General features: G+C 24.7%; 3 protein-coding genes across 4 annotated transcripts; 1 reads left to right on the top strand and 2 right to left on the bottom strand.

The window, feature by feature from the left end:
• Positions 1-3561: 3561 nt before the first annotated feature.
• Positions 3562-4936, bottom strand: Bm9480 (Uncharacterized protein; the record flags this gene model as incomplete). Its single annotated transcript, XM_043080951.1, has 2 exons — positions 3562-3699; positions 4331-4936. The coding sequence occupies 2 exons, from the start codon at positions 4934-4936 to the stop codon at positions 3562-3564; spliced, it is 744 nt and encodes a 247-aa protein (XP_042936885.1).
• Positions 4937-11530: 6594 nt separating this feature from the next.
• On the bottom strand, positions 11531-13160 carry Bma-snx-3 (Sorting nexin 12, putative; the record flags this gene model as incomplete). The annotated part of the gene is made up of 4 exons (XM_001896716.1): positions 11531-11636; positions 12013-12137; positions 12478-12573; positions 12993-13160. 4 exons carry the CDS (start codon positions 13158-13160, stop codon positions 11531-11533), a joined length of 495 nt encoding a protein of 164 aa, XP_001896751.1.
• Positions 13161-15692: 2532 nt separating this feature from the next.
• On the top strand, positions 15693-21980 carry Bma-vps-51 (Uncharacterized protein; the record flags this gene model as incomplete). 2 transcript variants are annotated; one of them, XM_043080952.1, is made up of 15 exons in its annotated part: positions 15693-15839; positions 16046-16159; positions 16635-16796; positions 16890-17033; positions 17338-17505; positions 17615-17716; positions 17917-18079; positions 18268-18377; positions 18483-18648; positions 19155-19368; positions 19812-19944; positions 20430-20552; positions 21087-21230; positions 21560-21667; positions 21822-21980. In XM_043080952.1, the coding sequence occupies 15 exons, from the start codon at positions 15693-15695 to the stop codon at positions 21978-21980; spliced, it is 2157 nt and encodes a 718-aa protein (XP_042936886.1). The 2 variants fall into 2 exon arrangements, with proteins under 2 accessions (XP_042936886.1, XP_042936887.1); XM_043080953.1 differs by lacking the exon at positions 15693-15839 and having other exon boundaries at positions 16067-16159.
• Between the last annotated feature and the right edge of the window lie 370 nt (positions 21981-22350).

Genomic DNA, 22350 nt, shown 5'->3' on the forward strand with positions numbered 1-22350 from the left:
TTAAATCTGCTTTAAAAAAAGATTTAAATAATCTTTTTTTCTAAAAAAAATCACTAAATTTTGATATTTTTTTTTTAAAATAAACTGAAAATTTTTTAAAATAAAGTTTAGAAAAAAATTTGAAGAAATTTGCATTAAATTCTATTTTAAATTGAATAAAAAAAAAAATTTTGGAGTAGATTTAAAAATTTGAAAACAATAAAAAATTTGTAGTAATTTTTAGTAGATGAAATTTGAATATTGCCTGTAATAATATTCATTTTAATTTTCATTTTAGAATCAAATTTATATTTTTGTTTTGCTATATAATTTCATATTGTTCAATGAAAAGTGCATTTTACAGTGGCAAACAGAGACTATAAAATTAATGAAATTTCTTTTTTTACTGATAGAATTATATTTTGTAATTAAAAATTGGAAAAAAAAAGATGGATGAAAAACTGTTAAAAAAAAAAGATGAAAAATTGAGAAAAAATGAAAGAAAAGGAGAAATAGAACGAAAAAAAAAAAAAAAAACAGATAAAATTTCCATTTCACATTTATGAATTTCAAATCAGTCGGCTCTATCAAAAAAAAAAAAAGAAACAAGAATAATGATTGGTTTTATTTTTGTTGTTATTTATTTTTTCTTACTTTTTTTTTTTTTTTTTTTTTTTTTTTTTTTTTTTTAGGGCAAATGACAAATTCGTTAATGTAATTGAAATTAATTAGAAAACTATTCATTACACTAAATTTATGTGATATTTCTGATAATTGCAAAAGGATAAAAAAAAAAAAAAGAAAAAAGACTAACCATAATTTTTTCCAAATTTTTATTGGCGTGAATAAGATAAATTTGCTGAATAATATTATATGGAAGATGAATTTTTAATTTTAAAAATTTTGCATAAACAACAATGATTGCATATGTTTGATAAAGTTGCATATGACAAAAATATCCATGTAATTTCAACTTTTTCACAACATTTTCATTTTGCTCTGAAAAACAAAAAAAAAAAAAAAAAAATTTTTTCATTATTTTATTTAATTTTAGCAAAATATAATAATAATAAGCAACTTTTTCTTTTTTTTTAAAAAAAAAAGAGAAAACAACAAAATAATAAATGTTGAATTTATCAAAATTTTCAGAAATAATATTACATTTAAAAGTAAAAAACACTTAAAGTCTTTACTAAATAAAAAAAAACCAATTTACATGAATTATTTTTAAAAAAAAAAATTAAAGATAGAAATTAATTACATCAATTTTTCCTCAAAAAATGTTTCAATTATATTGTTTTTCACTCACTGCTATCCTTCTTCTATTTTTCATTCTAACATAAATTCAAAATTAGCCAAAGTCTAATTCATCTTCCTCTTTATCTTGAAAAAAAAAAAAAGTGGAAAAGCACAATCGTTTAGAAATGATAAAAGAAAAGGCAAAAAAGAATTCTATTTTCATTTTTATGAAATTTCTACCTTTTCTTAATTACCAAACAGAAAAGAGAAAAGAAAGAAAAAAATTTCTACATTTTACAGTTAATATGTCCAAATATTTATAAATTTAGTTTCATTTAAATTGCATTAATTAGTTACTTAATGATAGCTATAAAATGAAGCAAATAGAAAATGAAAAAATGAAAAAACAAAAAACTTTTACAAAAAGAAAAGAGAATTGATTTGAAGGTGATATAATACAAAATAATTAAACAAAATTGTTAAATTGATGAGCAAGAAGAAAACATATCAACAAGATTGCGAATAATAGCTAAACATTTCAATATTTTTTTACATTTCTTTTTTCGAATTAACTTTTTAGATGTGATAAAAAAAAAGTGAATTTTGAAATAAAATAAATTTAAAGAAATTCTTTCACTTTTTTTTTGCTTTTTCAGGTTTCGTAAAAATTTTTTAAATTAGATGTTTATTAAGACAAAAATTGCAAACTATTGTGAATAAAAAGAAGCAGAAAGAAAAAAAAATTTCTTTTGACAAAAATTTTAATTTTTTTATTCTTTCTTTTTCTTTTTTTTTTTTTGCTTACTTCATTATGAAATAAACAAATTTTTGAAATTTTCAATGATTTTAATTATTAATCTGATAACTGTCTCAACTAGTTATTCAATTACTTTATCTCATATTAAAATAAATTTTATCTCATATTGAAATTATTTCAACTTAACAAAGTTGAAATGAAAAATATTCATGATAATAAAATAAAATGTCCAAATATTTTTTTGAATATTGATGTCATTTTTGCCATTGCATTGATAGATGTTATTAATTTAAAATGGAGCATTTTACTTTCTTGATAAGGTACTATTAATTTTAAAAGATATTATTAGTGTTAATTAAAAACTAAAAAACTTTTCAATCAAATATGACAAGCATATACAATTCTAAAAAAAGATTTTTAGATTTATTATTTAACATTGGAAACTCTATTAAAATATCTATACTTCAAATTTTCGATTCTACTAATATTAACATTACCTTATAGGTCATAAGTTAAGATTTTTTAAAAGTTTATCTCAACGAATTGTAACTCAAAAAAACTAATAGAAAAATTCTTAGCCAATTACTTGTTAGCAATTAATTAGCATACTTTTCTTCTCTTTTTACTCCAAACCTTAGTGTGGAAAATTTTTGTTCACTATCATTTATAATTTATTTTATTATTTGAAATTTAAAATATGTAGAAAAAAAAAAAAAAAGAAATTTTGAAAAAAATAAATGAAGCATATATTGTATGACAGGAGGAAAATCTTTTGATTCATTGTTGAGCACTCCAACAGATACAAAAAAAGGAAAAATTTTCAAGCATTATAAAATGAATCAATAAAATTTGTGATGGTACTTACATTGGAAACGAATGATTTATTTATTTAATTTTTCTTTTCAATGATTCTAGTGATGAATAAAATCAGTTATTGGTTTAGAAGAAAAAAGATTGAAAATCAAAAAAAGAAAAAAATTCCAAAATTTTAATTAATTTTCTAGCAAGTTTTTTTTTTCTTTTTTTAGAAAAAATGATGCTAAAAAAATATGCTTTTAATATAGCAATTAATATAATGAAAAAAGCAAAAGCCTTTTCATATTATTTTTTGGCCATAAGCAAAAAAAAAAAAAAGCTTTCAAGCAAAAATTAACAATTTAATTACTTTTTTTGAAAGGAGATTACACAAATGAATATTTAAAACAATAAGAAATATGAATTATTAGTATAAAAAATAGTATGTTTAAAATAGTTTAAAATTCATTCATTTCATATTATAAAAGTTTTTCAAATTTAAAATTAATTTTTTTGCGATTTCATCTGAAAAAAAAAAAAAAAAAAAAACGAATACTTATATAAATGTTTGAAGCAATGATTAAAAAATTGTAAAAAATGTTATATAAAAAATAATGTAATGAAGAGCAGTTCATCCCTTATTCAATTTGATACTATAATATATTATTTTGTATGAAATATGCGATGAGACAAAAGCGCATCATATTATTTGCAGTTGTAAGAAATTATAAATAAAACACAAAAGAATTATTTATAAAACCTGGATTTGTTTCTTTATTTACTTGTTGAAATCATACGGAATTATTACCATTTGTTTCATTGTTTTGCTTTTCCACATTTTTCATTTGTTCCAGTTCCGCTGTTTTGTAAAAATTATTATTACATTGATTTGATTGCCACTGCTTTGTTGATATTCCCATCGAGAATTCCTGAATTACTCAAAAATTCATCCATTTACTTACACAATTTCAAATGCCTTTTATTCCATTATTTTGTCAATTGGATCCTCCTAATTGTTATGATAGTTTTATTAAAGAGAATTGATAAACTATCAGTACTGTGATCAATGATTTTATTTAAAATTTAATATTAATTCGAATAAATCCGGGAAATACATTAAGATTATGGCTTCGTAAGTAAAACTGTAAAAATTACTGAGATATTTGAAGAAATCTATTTAGGGCTGAGTTTAAAGAATGATATTCACTATATCACACAAAATAAAAAAGCACCGTATTCGAAATTAATATATTATTACGATAGGTGCGTTTTATTACGGTAGCATTTCTACACTACGGTAATATTATTTGTCCTATTAAGACTATACTGAAGGCATGATGCTTATAAAAGCATATTAAGGATAAAAACACCGTAGCAAAACTACCATATACCACTGAAGAATGAATACCATATATAATACTGTAATAGAAAATAGTATCCTACTGTATGAGCAATTGATGAATGTTACTCAGTTTATCAAATACTTTAAAATTATCACTCAGTAGTATTATAAAAGTTTTAAAGAATAAATAATAATGATTCAAATTAATTAAATGATACCTTTGCATATACAGTACATTCCGTATTTTCCATATTTTTGGTAACAGTCTGATTCATATTTTGATTACTTCGTAATGCAAGAATTGATGAATAAATACGTTTACTAGCAGATTTTGGCTCCGCAAATTTGCGACATTTTCGAAAAATTTTTTGTGCTTCATAATTTGACCAAGAAAGGGATTTTTTCCTTAATTGGATGATCGAATCATTTAAATCAATCATTTCATTCTCCATTTCTTTACTATCTACAGTATTAGTAGTAGCAGCAACAGTAGTGGTAGCAGTAGCAGTAGTAGTATCGGTAATAACAGTATCATCTATTGAACTTTTATTTTTCATGAATAATTTCCGGAAATCTCGAAGCAATGAGCGTGTCTTAGAATGATTATGTAAATCAGTTAAGGTAGAAATCTTTTCAAATGAATTGATTTTGATAAGTTTAGGATGTTCTGCATTTTTACTAATATTTGTCTTAAATATAGCATCATGTTTACTACCAATAAAGCTATATGATTTTTGACGTATTTTGGGCGGTAAATCAAATGATAAAGTAGCATTTCCGCCTTTGCTATCTCCATCTTCCTCGCTAGCAATGTTCATTTGCATTTCTACGTTCAAAATTTCCAATTATTTAGAACTGAAAAAGAAAAAATTTTAATTTGAAAATGACGATTAGATATACTGCTATAGGATTAAAGATATTCTGAATAAAATGAGAAATTGCAAAAGTTAAAATGATGAGGTGAAATAAATGAAATGGAGTAGCATTTCCGCCTTTGCTATCTCCATCTTCCTCGCTAGCAATGTTCATTTGCATTTCTACGTTCAAAATTTCCAATTATTTAGAACTGAAAAAGAAAAAATTTTAATTTGAAAATGACGATTAGATATACTGCTATAGGATTAAAGATATTCTGAATAAAATGAGAAATTGCAAAAGTTAAAATGATGAGGTGAAATAAATGAAATGGTGAATAATTCAGTAAGTATTATAATAATTATTTGTTAAAATTTTCTTGAAAAGTCTGATAAAAACAAAAGAAAAAATTTTATAGTTTATACAGTCAAAATATTTAATATCGAAATTGCACACAAAAAAGTTAGGCAGTCAATGAACAATAATAAATACAAATATTATTGACTTTAAGTTCAAAAAAAAAAAAATCAAATCAAACAATGCCCATTGCTACTAAATTTAGTCGTTTAATTAACACTTGTAGTATCAAAATATTTAGTTAAATATAAATTGAAAGATGGAAGATGCTTTCTGCCTAAATTATTGATATTAAAAATTGTTTCTGTAATTTGAATATGTGAAAAATAAGAAAAAATTAGAACTGAGAGAAATAAATGTATTTTATCAATAATTTGTTAATTAAATTTTAGAATAAAGTTTAAATCTTATAATTTTTCATGTTATTAAATGCTCCTATATGATTAAATTAAAAGAAGATTATTTAGACAGATAAAAATTTGAAAAATTAAATGACAAGTAATCACTTAAAATTGATATTTTCATCTTTTTCCATTTTTAATCTTTCACAAAAACTTAAACATATAATTGTTAATTTTATTTCACATTTGCCAACAATTTTCTTCGCTTATTTAAATTAACCATAATTACATTTTTATTTTAAAACCATTCGAAAAAAAAAAAAATTTTTATCAAATCTTTTCGCATTTGTTAGTTTTGTTCAGTAGACATAACATAAATTTTGATTCATATCTGCCAGCAAAATTCACATTTTAATACATTTCTTAATTGACATAATTCCTGACATTCCTTTACCATATATTACTTATTTATTTATACCATTATAAAATTTAAAGTCAACAATTAATTATGACATTTTGTTAATGTATTCAAATTTGCACATTTAAGTGTTTACTGAAAAAAGTAATTGTTATTACATATTTGTTACGCAAAATTATTTCACTCAAAAGTTTTACTGCAATGTTAAAAATCGTCGTTAAAATATAAAATTTCAAAAAATTTGAAATTTCTTTAAAAAATTATTTCTGGTCCCTATCAAAGATCAAAGAGATAATAATTATTATTTACATATAAGTGAAAAGGAAGAAAAAAATGTTTCATTAATATTTAAATTTATCTTGCTCCTAAAAGGTTTATACTAAAAAATGTTAACATACACTGATAAACTATTATTATCAATTTATGATGAATTAATAAAGCAAATTATTATCATAAAATTTATCATTTTACGCAAAATTTTCATAATATAAATATTAAACATAAAGAAAAATGGAAAAAAAATGAAGAAAATATTCACAAATTTTCTTGTTTATTTAGACTAATATGCTTCAAAGAATAATGTTGGATAGGAAACTAAAATATGTGCGATTTGCGTCAAAATAAATTATTTCAATTTTTCTTTTATGATAAAAAAAAAAACATATGAAAAGAAACGGAAATAAAAGTTCAAAGAAATAAAGAAAAAATAGGTAAAAAAAAATTTATATAAAGGACAAATGTCAACAAAAGAATTTATTAAAAAGAAAAAAAAAAGTTATAGAAGAGGAAAAAAATATTGCAAAACGATAATATTAATTCTAAATATCAGGTAAGTACTTTTAATTTTAAAACCGAAATCTTCAAACTAATTTTTGAGTTAAAAATTGAAATTTTATCAGTAAACAATTCATGATAATGATAAATTTAATCATTTGATATCACAAAACAAATGTTAATAGAATTATTAATGTTAATAAAATGTTTGATTAAGCACTAAAAAAGTTACATCTTGTTTTGCTTGGCGTAACTTGAAGAAATTACACCAATAATAATCTGAATTTAATCTTTTTTTTTTAAAAAAATTCATAAGTGATTAATTTATTTGTTATCATAAAATTAATTACTTAATAATTCCGTTTTCACAATTTGTTAGGTAATCAATTTATATCAATCAATAATCAGGTTAAAAAATTGCGGTCACCCAATTTCCATTTAGATTTTTATAGTTTCACTAATTTCATTAGAACTATACTAAAATTAAATATTTGCAAATTCCTGGCCAAAAAGTTTATTTTTAAAAAAAAAAAAGAAAAAAAAAAGGAAATGAAATATAAGTGATAAAGTGAAACAGATAAAAATTAAGTTTTCGAAAAAAAATTTGCATATTTTAGAATATCTAATATCTTAGCTTAATCTTATATATTTTGTATTTTAATCTTATTCTCTATTATATATTACAAAGTGATAAATTAATTCAAATTAAGTTTTTTTATATATAGAAAATTTGGTGGAAAAAATTTAGCACAAAAAATGAATTTAGTAAAAAAGCTAATATAAATTCATTTGAATATTGCTGGAAAAAAAATGAAATGAAAAAGAAATGAGAGTTAGAATAAGTGATAATATCAAAAATTGTTACAAACTTATAATATATGCAAGTTATTCATTATTTTATTATCGATTTTCTTTTTTTCGCAGCATAAAAATGTGAATTTTTAAATTTGGTTCTTCAAGTTTTGAGAAAATTTGAATTATAATTAAATTATCATATTATTAATTAGTGGAAATGTTTAAGCTATAAAGGATATAAGGGTATTCGCTTGATTAATGTATTATTTAGATACTTTAAGAAAAGAAAAAAGAAAATTATTAGTTTTTGTAACATTTGGATTAAAATCTTTTCTTATATAAAACTAAAATGCAAAGAAATAAATCTTAAAGAAAGATTTTGAAATTAGCAATTGATTAAAACTTCATTAAAGCATTTTCTTTCACTTATTTCTTATCATCGTCAATATTTTTATTAATTAAATTATTAACTCGTTCCTTTTTTTTTTAGTTATTAAGATTAAAATTCAAAGTCAGTGAAACAGAAAAAAGGAAACAATGAAAATTTGAAACAAAAATCCTTTGTCATTGACATCGAACTTATTATCAAACTAATTGTTCAATGTAAATGAGAAAGTATTTATTGTTAAGGAATATTTCAAGTTGAACGAAAAAAAATTTGAATTTTCTTATGAGAGAGATTTTTACAAAAAATTAATTAATTATCTAATAATGTTCATTGGAAATGATTATTCATTAATCAACTATTATACGATGGCATTGATATAATAATTGAAAATTCCAGCAAAATTTATAACAAATCAAATCCTAATAGAAATAATTGTATTACTTTTTTCGAATAGAATAATATTGAACAGAAAAGAAATGATAAACAACTGATTAGAATTGGTGGAATTTTAATTTTTAAAAGTTTACAATAATAAGTGCAATATATATATCATTTCTAAAACATATTTTTGTCCCTAAAATTTTTCTATTTTTTCTAAAACTAAATTTTGCATATATAGAAATGAGAAGAAGAAAGAAAGGAAAATTCATAAATACATTTTATTTTTGCAATTTCATTTCCTGTTCATATTTAATTTTAATTAATATGTAAATTATTATTATTATTAATGATAAATTTTATCATCATTATCATTATTATAATTTTTTGTTTATCTAAAATTTTCAATAAATAAGTAAGAGAAAGATGCAAAATAAGATTAAGAAAAAAGAGAGAGAGGGAGCAAAAAAAAAAAATGAAGTACATTTAAGAAAGATGAGGAAAATACTGGAACATTTGTTAGTGACTAATTCATAACATTTGGTAAATAAATATTTCTATCCAGTAAAATTGAATCTTAATTTTTCAATTGTTAATTGTTATTATTGATTAATTACTGTAACATTTTCAATAATTTCTTTCTATTGCTTTGAAAAAAGAAAAAAAAAAGCGACAAAATGAAGATGAAAGACAGACGGGGAAAAAAAATAAACAAAAGAAAATGAAGGAAAAGAATCTATCAATTTTAAAATTTAACAATTATTAAATTAGCTTTAATTTAATAAAAAGCAACGGCAGCTAATTAACTTATTTGTCCTGATAATTAATTCATTTGCTTTTGTCTCAATAACTGATTATTTTCGCCTTGATAATTGATGCAAATTGTTTTGAACAATTTTCATCAGAAATAATTTTAAATAGAATAATGAGTCAAATAATTAATCAATAATCAAAATTTTTTTCTCATCTAAATCCTAGGCAAAAAACTAGGATTTAATGAGATAAACTGATATGCACAACGTTATATTAATAAATACAAATTAGCAAAAAATATCCCATGACATTAAATGATTTCAATTCCTTTTGAGAAAGTCTAATAAGTAATGGAGTAATTTCTTTGAGAATGTTCCGAAATAATTCCATGAACTTTACTACCTAATAAATTTACATGAAAATGAACACAAAGACATTTAGTTAAATAACTTCAACCATGTGAAAATTCATATGCAATTAATTGAATTATATAATTTGACCGAGAAGATTAAATTTTAAATGATATCGGGTAGTAATTTATATTTTATCTCTTTGATTTGTTTCTTTGTAACTATAACAAATTTTAGGTGTAAGCTTAAATAGGAATATTTTGAATTGTTCATAACTTTTTAATGTAAAATTTTAGCTATACCAATAGTAAATGAAATTTAACACAATGGAAAAATCTTTATGCTACAGTCTACCATATCATATAGTGAAGAATCGTAAAGAAAAAATGTATAAATGAAATAAAATTGCATTACTGATCAGTAATAAATTACCAGAAAAATTTCAGGAATTGTATAAAAGTGAAAAAAAAGATGATTTCTAAAGGGGAATCAATAAAACAATTAGCACATTTATTGTTGCCAGTGAATATATGAAAAACTTTTCTTTTTTTATCGTTAAGGTAATGGATATGAAGTGTAAATAATTAAAAATGTAAATTACTTAATATCTAATTTTATTTAAACCAATAATGCATTTTTATCTACGGAAATATTATAAAATCTGAAAATAAAACGAAACAAAACAAAACAAAACAAAAAAGTAAAATAAAATAAAAAGATAGGAAGTTATAAAAGAGGAAATTTTGCAACTTTTATACCGTTAATTTACCATATAAATAGCATTCCGTTGCTCGCCTTACCGATAACTGATGAAATATCGCATAACAACTAAATGGCACTTATGCAAGGACGAACGAATTGAGAATGGAAAATAGGTAATCTGGCAGAAATGGATTTTGCACAACAGTTATCGGCGTCATATCATATCATATTATAGTAACATCGATTGTATCATACAAAAAGTTACATCAGTCATCCTGATAACAAAAGCATCCTTAAATAGGTTATGATCAACTAATCCGATGATGGTATGTAATTCAAAACAATGAATCTCAAAATGTATGGCAACAGTTGTAAGGCGACAATGGATAAAATGGTAAATTAGAAAAAATTTTCTTAGGATAAATAATTTAAAGGTTGAAAAAGAGTAACTTCAGATTTAAGAAATTTTGAGATAGCGATAATAACTGTTAATTAGTATGGCATTTTTTTTTCCTAATATTGAGAACTCATGACTGTAAAAATATAATACAAGAATCTTATTCTTTTGTCTGTGAAAAAGAAGCAGGAAGGATTTCTAAATTTTCTACTCAAAATTTGATCAAATATCATTATCTCTAAAATTTGACATAATAAAACGAGCACTTAATCAAAAAAGGAAGAGAAACGGAGAATATAAAATACAAAGTTGAATTATATCAACATATGAACAGGTAGAAATAGAGAAAGCAGCAAAATATTACAAACATTATCTCAATTTTTTGTCTGCTAATAATAGTAACAGTGATTAAAAAAGACAATTACTAAAGCTATAATTAAAAGTAAATGCTATGTAAATAGTCAGATCTTAATCAGCTGTATCTCACATTTCATAGGCTATGTTAACTGTTTAATGAGTTAGAACATAATAGGAGACTTTTTGTTTTTTTCTACCTTATGCATGGTTAACAGCTATATTTAGTTAAACTTAAGCGCCGTATAGTAATGTATATATTCGCTCTCATCATTATAATAAAACATGTTAAAGCGACAACAATAACCAACCAGCTATTAGACAACTAACTTATTCGTAGACGAAGCGAAAAGAAAATGTGATATATCACTTATAAAAATGACAATAAGATTAAGTAATAAATCTTATACATTTTTCAACAGAAAGATTAACTTGTACAAAAAATTGCTTCAATGAAGCCTAATATATTGTTCAAATAAAAATAAAAATAAAAAAGAGAAACAGCTGGTTCCATGGCTGTATGGCAATGAATACCACAATAAATTAGTGCAAACATTTATGTGAGACGAATCTTTCCCGGAACATAATGCTTGTCAATTATTGCATCCTGCAGAAAGATATGCAAGCACCGTTCATTTTGCGCAAGTGGGTGACCAGCAACTCTACAGAAAAAAAGTTTGCTTTAAAAATTACCAGTTGTAAAAGATGTTATCACTAGTGGCAAATCCAATTTGTGTATCTTTTTCGATGGATTAAACATCACATCGAGAATAAAAATTTCGGGAATACCCTACCAATTGTAAACGTATTGAAAGTATCGGAAAGTATTACCAAGAGTCATTCAATCACTTTAGCATGGCAGCACAGTGTTCAAATTTTGAAGTTATAAAAAAAAAAGAAACGTAAAAAAATCGAAAGTTGCCTTTCTTAAAAACTTTTGCGTTAAACGAAATGATTTATACAATATTTCAGACCCGAAAGGTGAGAAATAGTAATCATTATAATCGTAAGAAAAAAATCTTCAATAAGAATTATTACTTGTTAATGAATAATTCCAAGCCTTTCCTCCTTTCCTCGATAAATGAGTCCTCAAATATTCCATCGTCAGAACGAAACGGTAATTGTCGTTTAAGTGCCTTACCAGGCAAAGTTGGTACAACAATCTAAAGTAATGAAAATATACAACGCGATTATAAAAAAAAAAAAAAAGTGTCCTGTGAGTCAGATCATTGCAATCATTCCATCTAATTAGCTCGATGATTTTGGCAGTTAAATGAATATTGAACATGTAAGTATAAGTAGATATCTATTTTCCGACTGAAACAAGGAAGAAATTTTATCTTAATCCTATCTGATGTAATTACTATCAATCATGATGAAAGATGAAAATTTTGCAATTCATTAATCCAAATATTTTATAACAAAACAGTAACATCATTGTTTCAAAACAACAGTAATTTTTCTTAGATTAAACATTTAATTAGCAATAAAAGCAATATATACCTTGCTATCACGTTCCAGTTCACCTCGAAGCCATTCAAAATCGGAATAACGACGACGAACACTTGATTCTTTATGCTTAAATATCGGTAAATTTGTCTGCAAATCAAAATAACTCATCTAACATGAAGCAACACTCCATGAAATAACTTTAAAATTCCTTAAAGAAGTATCAACTAGCAAAAGTTAGGCATAATTAAGCAATTTGTCACAGTTAAGCGATTAGCAAACTAAGCAATAATTTTATACAACGTAATTAACCAATTTCTAATTGCTCATAACTTATTATACGAATTTAATCTTACAGCGATGTAATTTAAACTTATAATCACTGAAATCAAATTAAACAAAAAAGATAGCTACAGAACGCATGTAAGAATAAAAAACTTGATGAAACAAATATAATATGCATAATCTAATCTCATATAAGTTAATTAAAATAAAAAAAAAATACTTATTTGCTTTTTTAAAATTTAGTTCTGCATATCTTCATTAGCAGTTTCATCACAATATATTACCCTTAGTCGAATCTCATAATCGGTATAGCGCATTTTACCAACACCATGAGTTATCGGATTGATCACCTCAATTTCTAGAAAATTTGCCGGTGGCGCATATGCCTCATCCAGCGTTTGACGTTTCGGAGCTAAACGCTGCGTCACAACAGTTGCACTGCTACCACTCATCTAAAAAATAAAAAAAAAAAAAAAAAAAAGAAAACAAACAAAAAAATTTGTACGTTAAAACGACGTAAAAAACGATACGTTATCTGCGAAAAATGAATCCTAACCTTACTTTGTTAATACTTAAAAGGACTGAAATTTTATATAGCAGAAGAGATAACTCAAAAAAAAGAGAAAACAAAATATAAATGCATAAATCTACGCATATATTCCTGCATATACGTGTACGTATTTGCAAATACGTATGTTATACATGCGTGATAATGTTTACGTCACGGTGTGTATAAACGTACACATATTGCATTCAACCGTTTTGTAAACAAACATTGGTAAACATTCCATTCTCATCTTCTAAGTGAAAATTTCAATCATTAGTAAAAAATATTAGTAAAATTATTAGTAAAAACTAAAGAAAAAAAAAAAAAGTTTGACAAACTGTCGAAAGCTTATTAAACGTTACTTCAAGAAAAAAAAAAAAGTTGGAAATAGTTTTTCTATTTATTATTAATTTTTGGTATTTGAATTGTTTATCACGAAAATAATTTTTTTTTTTTTTTACAAGAATATTGTGATCAAGAAAAAAACTTTTTTTAATGAAAAAAGTTTGCGTACAAGTGAAACTATTTATTACAATTACTGATATCAAATTTCGAGATGTGATCGTGCAATTGATGTAAGTCCTATTTAAAGTGATAATTTACTTAGCTGTTGTGGTGGAGATAATTAGCAGACATCGGTGACACATTACTGATAAAAACCATGTTGCAATACTGATAAGAAATGATTCAACACTTGGAAGAAACAAAAAGGAGACTTTTTATTTAACAATCTTAGTATTTTTTCCTAAATCAACAGATTACCTTAGATCAGAAAACTGATTTTATCAAAATAATTTGCTGATTTTATAATATCAAAATAAAATCTCTTTATCAGTATAGCTCATCATGATCAATGCAACATAACTCGTTGAATTATAAATAAAAATGGGTTTTCTGTTCATAGCATGATTAAATAAACTGGACAAGTATAAGGAATACGGTACAACCACTAAACATCAGCTATCAAATCATTCCGCTAAGCAAGTTATTCATGATCGTTATCAGACTTGTATAATACATAATTACAAGATATTTAAAAAAAAAAGGAACATATAAAGGCCGAAAAAGGAAAGAAAATCTCACAACATTTGTTAATATCAAAGATAATAACTGGTTTTTAAATTGATACAATAAAAATTTCCTTACATCTATCTATATATTCGTTTAATATTCGAAATGAAAGTTAGTAGGAACATAAATCAATGTGAATAAAATTGAAAAAGGCCATAGCAAAATATTTCATAGCTTGGGAATGATTATGTTATGATGAATAATACTTTTCATTTCATTCATTCATTCGTTACGATGGCAATAAAGTAGCAATAATAGCTAACAGTGATAAGATGATAGAGTAAGGATAAAATTTAGTAGTGATTAAGCAAATGATAAAATTGACGATTATCAAGCAAATGATACAATTAGTGTCAATTTCCTGTCAATTAGTGTGGTGATTTGTTTTATTAATTTGCCATATACTTTATCTTTCACATATAAATTTTATGCGTTTAAATTTTTTTTTTTTTTTTTTTTTTAAAGGAAGGAGAAAAAAATCAAAAACAAAAATAAGTAAAAAAATTTAATTCAACTTCAAAATTACAAAAATTAAAATTGAACACGAATTATTGAACTAAAAATGATATTTCAACATAATACATAATATCGCTCTAATATTAAATAATTTTAGCTAACGAATCAGTCCATAAACATAGAAATGATAAAAACACGAAATATCATTTGGTGTAAATGTGACGAAAAAGAAAAAAGAACCAACCGCGTTCAATTTATTTCGCGGTCTGTTAATCTGTCATAAAATGTGCGGCTGTGAAAATTTTCGGGATCAGTGATGTTTTTGATTGATTGAACTATTGTAAAGTACGATTTTAAATCATATTTTATGTGTTTTTATGCATAACTGATTTTGAAATTGGTTTTATTTTCGGTGTATTACATTTTTTTTCCAATTACTGTAAGTAATTGTTATACTTTTCTAAGAAATTATAATTATTATAATTGTTATACATATACACACACATATTTAGAGCAATTATTCCGTTAAATCTGTACGAAAGCTATTGTACTGCTAGGATTGATTTATGTATTATCGTATCGTACATTTTACCAGTTACACTACTATTTGTTTTCAGATTTTCCTAATTATTTTAGTGATTATTTTGTCACCTACTGATTACTATCTATTTTGTAGTTCCAACTTGATTGGTGGTAATTTGTAGGTGAATGATTAGTTCATTATAAATTAGTGTGACTGATATATGTCTGTGGCTGTAATTCTATTATCTAGTAGTTTAACTATATATTATATATTATTTATCCAGTAGTTTGAATATATAATTTATTAATTGTTAGATGCATTTTTGTATTTCGAATTAATACGAAATTAATTTTTTTTCCTTTTTTTTAGGATTTTAAAAAACGAATAATGAATAATGAAAAAGAAAATGAAGACAAAGGTAACCCGTTGGATATTGGGTCGACAAATTTTAATAGTGAAGCATATCTGAGTGATTTATTTCGAAAGAAAAATTTGCATGAATTGGTTCAAATCGAAGAAGATATGGTGCATAACGTTAGTCATTTGTGACTTTTAATTAATGTTATGAAAAGCCCAAAAGACTTTTTGAAGAGAAATTCAAGTTTTAGTTCTTTTAAAGTTTTGCTTTATTTCTTTAAATTTTCCATTGAATCAATGGTTTGATTATTTAGTTTTCTTTAGTATCTTATAGCAAACTTAGTACTATTTAGTATTCTTGATCATTCCGAGTAACTTTTTAGGTTAGACAGCTTGATTCCAAAATGCAACAACTTGTTTACGAAAATTACAACAAATTTCTTACAGCAACAAGTACTGTGAAGAAAATGCAAAATGATTTCATGGAAATGGGCCAGGTATGTTAAGCCTGAATTTAGTTTTTTCTTTTCTTTGTTTTCAACTATTTTCTAATATTTGGGAATATTGTTTTGAGTTCTTTTTTTTTTGTTCGCGAATACTGAAGAGATATGTTTCCATTCATTTTAAATATGTTTTTTCTCGTTCTGATAGCTTATCCATAAATTTCTTTACAATTTGTTGAGTAATGGATTTTGCTCTATAGTTAATGGGTTTCTGCTTTTAAGTCTGATTAAGTGAGAATTTAAATATTTCTCACAATAGAAATTGAAAAATGAAAAATTGAATGAAGATAAAATTTTGAACTGTTAACACGTCATACTATGGCTGCATGATCTACTGCACATGTTGGTAGCTTTGAATTCTCCTTTGTTTTTATGGAAATATGGTGTGGAGTCTTTTTTTTTTTAACAAAAGAGGTTTCAACTTTTTTAATATAATGTTTACATTTATTCACTTGTAAATTTCCTTTAGAAAATGGAGATTTTATCAAAACGAATGGGTAAAATAGCGGCATTGTCGAAAGATTTTTCTGCAGCATTCAGCAAACATCGTACAAATGTCTCACAGCTCTCTGAAGCTAATAAAAAAGTGGAAGAATTGCAATTTTTGTTATCCTTACCACAAAAGTTACGAGTGAGTCATTTAGAGGTTTCTCTTCGATTTTCATAAATATTTCATCTAATGCTTAAACCTGCTCACGAAAAATATGAAGTTTTTATTTACTAGGCATTGGTCGAGCAGAAGAATTATGAAGAAGCAGTGCAAATTTATTTAAAGGCACAACCATCTCTTTTACTCTACAATGATATAGCTTCAATTTCTGATATATATAGTGAAGCAATTACTATAATGGAGACAGTTGAGGAACAGGTTAAGCATATTTCACTTACAATTTCAGATTTTGGAAATGTTCGTATTTGTTCATGAAAAGTTATATGAATTGATATTTTGGGGATTAAATAAAATGATTTATTCAGGATTGGGAAATTTTTTTTTACGGTGATAGGATTTTGATTAAACAAGATGATATCTGGGAATATAATATATTTAGTCATTTTTTTTCAGCAAATTTATATCCTTCTTTTAATTCTATTCTTGCCAATCACTAAATTATGTACATCATTTTAATATACCTTACTAATTATTTTTATAGTCTACTTTTTTTTTTTTTTAGCTGAAGCAAGTCGTCTTTGATTGTCTCATTTCATCTGATGAGCTTTCGGAAGCCATAAATTTACTCCTGAAGTTAGGCGTCCAGTCATCAACTGTTTACAATAATTTTCTTGAAAATTGCAAGCGTAATTTAACTGATCAGCTTACAGCAATGCGAACGCCGAAACAGGTCCATAAGAAATTGATTTAAGAAAATTAATTTATGCTCAATACATATAGCACGTTTTTTCTTCATATATCTAAAATTTGTGGAAGTTCTATTTTGATGTTTATTTTAGAATGCAACAGATGTTCTGGTTTTCGTGGATAATTATTGTAGAACCTTTTTAACCGATGTTTCATTGATCACAACAATAAGTCAGCGTTTTTTTTCGAATGAGGTTGAAATATATGTTTCAAATCTTTGTGCTTTTCATACTACGATAAAACTCATCGTTAATCATATTTTTAAAATGAAATAGTTTGACAACAAAAGCATGAATGTTGAGAAAATGTGCTTCCAAAAATTTTTTGTGTTCAAAAAAAAAAACATTGATATTTTAATGAATTGAAAAAACAAAACAAATAATTTCTGTTTTAGGCAATGGATAGTTTAATTCAATTAATGGATTCATTAATGAATCAGTTTGAAGAAATTGTCAGAATGCGTTTTTTGGAAGAAACGGATGCTGCCGAATGTGCTATTGTTGTAAAGGCACTTGATCATTTTTATCGTTATATGTCATCGTGTGAGCTTATACTAGGTTAATTCTGAACTGCTTTTTATTTCTAATTTTTTTTAGCAGTTTTAATATTGCTCAAATCTTGTACTTCTTTCATCTTATAACAATAAAAAATAAGTATGGATATTATTTTAGCTTTTTACAGAAAATATTTAAAGGAATGTAATGAATTTATACTTTGGTTCACAAATTTTTTCTTTTTTTTTAAGGCACTGTTTATTTTCCACTAGATATTTCCATGTTAAAAATCGTTTCAAGGCATGAAATAGAATTTGCACAACGTCAAGTTGTGGAACATATTGGATCATCCTTGCAACAGGTTTAATTTCATTCTTTTTTTTTCCATAAATATTAATTTAGATTCATTACATTCTACATTCTCAAATAAGAAGAAAACATTATTTGTAACATAAGAGCATTTTAGATTCAAGATGAACTAACTTCATCGGAAACATCTTTTTCGAATACATCGGTGTTAAGTGATATAGTTTCACGTTTGGAACATTTCTTTCTTGTTCAAATAAGAACGGCTCTAGCATCTTTACTTTTTTTCACCGCTTCTGATACGACATTTTCATCACTTTATCAAGGTATTTTTCTTTTTTGTTTCTGGTTGCAAATCAATATATTTTTTTAACCTTTATTTTTTCATAATGCATCAGAAGTGAAAAAAAAAAAAAAAAAAAAAAACGACACAGGGTAGCAAATATTGAATTAGTTCTCAGATAGGGATTTCTTCAGATGCAATTAAAATTAATACTTCTTTAAACATTTGAATATAATAATACGTCTTGTTACTAAATTTAAGGCCTAGATGGTATCATGCAGAGAGTCCTTTCCTTGAATTTAAAAAAAACTCATTAATTCTAATTATATTCAAAGAAATTCCTATCTGAGAATTATTTAAACATTTGCTACACTGTTTCTTCTTATTTAAATGAGCATTTAATTCATTCTATATTCTGATTAGGCTGAAATTTGTTTGTTATCGATTAATCGCGAATATTAAGTTTTATTTGGCAATTTATATATTTGATCGTTGGTGGGAATGTTTCAAGTTCTATGAATTTTTCATAATTCGTATTTGTATTTTCAGATCGATTTTCACTCCTTTTTGGTATTGATGTTCACGAATTATTGGTTGTAAAATCTTTGGATGAAATTGCTCAATTAGGTCTGAAATTCTGTGATGCTATGAGTCAAGCGACACCATCATTACCCGTTTTTTATTACGTTTTAGCACAATTTTTCACCAATATCGAAAATCATTCGGTGGTTGATATTATGAATTTATGCCAAGAGCAATTCAGGTTCCCTAAATTTCATATTTTGATTTTTACTTAACTTCTTTTCCTAGTCTTTTTTCTCTTACTTTTCTCCCCAATTAAAACAGCACTGAAATTCATTATTCAAGTAATTGGCCACATTGACTTATAGTTTATAATGCATATTTTCTGCTGATATCATCCTCAGTAATGATTCATTTGTCATACTATCAGTCTGATATATTTTCTCGTATTTAAATTGAAGTGCAAAATAAAATAAATGAAAAGCTATTTTAAGATGAAGAGCTTAAAATATATGATCTTTTATCGAATACTGTTCATCTGTGATTACTAAACTATTCTTGGATACATTGAAGTCAAAAAAATCTAAAGAAAAAAATCATTTTCGACGTTAGTTGTTGAGCTTATCACCTTTAATTAATGCTTTAACAAAAATAATTAAGAAATGAAAAGGAACTTATTTTTAGATTGGTAACAGAACGAGAAAGAGGAAAAAATTCTCGATTAAGTTCGGTTGAGAATGTTAAGGTTCGCTTACGTACAACTGCTTATGAACTTCTGAAATACTATGTATACTTTCAAGGAATTTATACTTCTGAGGTATGTTAAGAGTTTAAAAATTTTATGTGCTGTGTTAGGTATAGTGTATGGAAGAAATATGAAAGCGTATTAAACTGTCTATGTTCTTTTTTTAGTGGAATATCTCCGGAAGATCTAGCGAGTCATTCTTCTAAATCTGTTTTCTAGAAATTATTCTTCTATTTACATTTTCACGATCATAAAAAAAAAAAAAAAAAAAACTTTCGACTTTACATAGTTGAATTTCATTCTTTAAATTAACAACATATTCTTTGATGATGCTTACTTATATCCATCAAATCTAATATTTTCATAATTTTAAGCTTAAGTGAGCATTGTTGGAGAAAAGGCTTTTACTAATCGAAGTATACGTATTCATTTTATGATATTTACATGATTACTGACAATGTATTTATCACTTTTATATTTCTCTATTTTTTTCCCTACATTGAAAGATTAGAATTCATTTTGTTATGGTTCTGTATCCTTTATATTTTGTTTTTAAGGTTTTAATACGTAGTATAGAATCTCAAGATTGGATAAGTTATGCCGAACCAACAGCAGTGCGATCAGCTGTAAAGTATTTTATCAATAATTTAGCTTCCATCGATTCATCTATTAAAGTTTTTGTAAGTATTTTACAAAATACTCATATAAACATTTAATTATATTGTAAGAAATTATCAAACCATCGATGATAATGTTGGAATATGACGTAATCGTTTTACTAAATCTTTATTAGTCCAAAGAATAAATAATGGAATGTTGTAAATGTAATCGAGCAATATTCATAAATAACTTATCCGGAATGCAATAGTGCTATTTTTACGGATACGTGTTGACCTTTTAAATTAAATTTTTAATCATCATCATACAAAAATAGGAGTGTTTGTTTTCCGCTTACAAAAAATTTTTTTCTATTTGTTATGCTTTAGTTCGTCTTTGTTTTGTTTTTTTTTTTTTTTTTTTTTTTTGTTCGTTTTTCTTTAAATTTCGTTAAAACGATTTTGAAAAAAGAAAAAAATTTGCTAGGAACATAAATAGATATCGATTGAATTAAATAATTGGTTTAAAACTTTGTTGGCTAACATGTTGTCGTGTTTAATACGCGGTTTTTGAATTAATTCTAGTAATTTCAAGAAATTTTCAAAATTTTCTCTCAGATGGATGAAGGTACTCGTAAAGAACGATTGTTAGAAAACAGTTCATCTCGATCACATTCAAGGCAAACATTGGATACATGTTCAATCAGCTCAACACTGGATAAATTATGGTCTGAAAGGATAGATTTTTGTACAAATGTAGAAGTGCGTGTTTTTTTTTTTTGATAATAGAATTTTTGTTACCCTAAATTTTATAAAAATTAGGATAATTATGCATATATGAATGAGTAAAATAGGACAAAAGTGTGGAAAGATAGTAGAAAGTTAACTTTTAAAATGAAACATGAAGATTTTTAATAAAAATATTTATCATCAATCACATTAATCTGAAAGCCAACAAAAGTATTTGATTCCTTCTAAAGTATCTAATTACTTTGCATTATTGTGTATTATCAGTAAACAATTTTTAATTTCACATATTCAGAGAATTTTCATGTGGTTATTAATTGTTTTTTAATACCTTCAATTTGCAGTTCAATAGTATATCAATCTTGACTGCCATTATAAATGTTGCTTTGAAATGTTTCCTTGAATGCGTTCGACTACAAACATTTTCTGCATTTGGTTTACAACAAATTCAGGTTTTTTTTTTTTTGTTTTTTATAAAAAATTTTATTTCTTTTAAATAACAAATTAGTATGTATTTTGACGTGTGCATGATCAGAGAAAAATATTTTTAAATTTGACACATTTTATTTATATTGCATATGAAATTAAAATATGGATAATTGGCAGGTGGATTGTTGCTTTTTACGGCAGAATTTATGGCGCTATTTGTCAGACGAACAAATTGCGCTTTCGATAATCGATGAAATTGTTTCATCAGCTGTACATCGTTCTGTACATCCAAAATTGATGGAGCCTACTACTGTTAAAGCCTTGTGTGATCGTTAATGTTTAGTCTGATCGATAAAGAAAAAATTAAACAAATTTGATCAATGAAGAAAAAGTTCGATCAAAAATTGCTTAATATAATTCCTTTATTAACATACTCTTACTTTTTCTTAGTGAAATGTTTGAATATATTGTATGATACTGATTTAGTGTACCGCAATTTAGTGTATAAAAATGTAATTATGAAATTAGGTCTATTCGATAAATTTTTGTTCTCTCGAATTAAACTTATTAATTAAGCCTGGTTTAGCAATAGCTATAGAAGCAGTGCATTACTTTCACTAGAATATTATCCAATTTAAAGTATAAAAAAAGGAGCTATAGCAATTGTATCAAAAAGCAAAATTGTTTATTTTCATATTTTAAAAGA

This window comes from Brugia malayi (assembly GCF_000002995.4).
Source record: "Brugia malayi strain FR3 genome assembly, contig: Bm_v4_Chr3_scaffold_001, whole genome shotgun sequence".
Taxonomy (NCBI): Eukaryota; Metazoa; Nematoda; class Chromadorea; order Rhabditida; family Onchocercidae; genus Brugia; species Brugia malayi.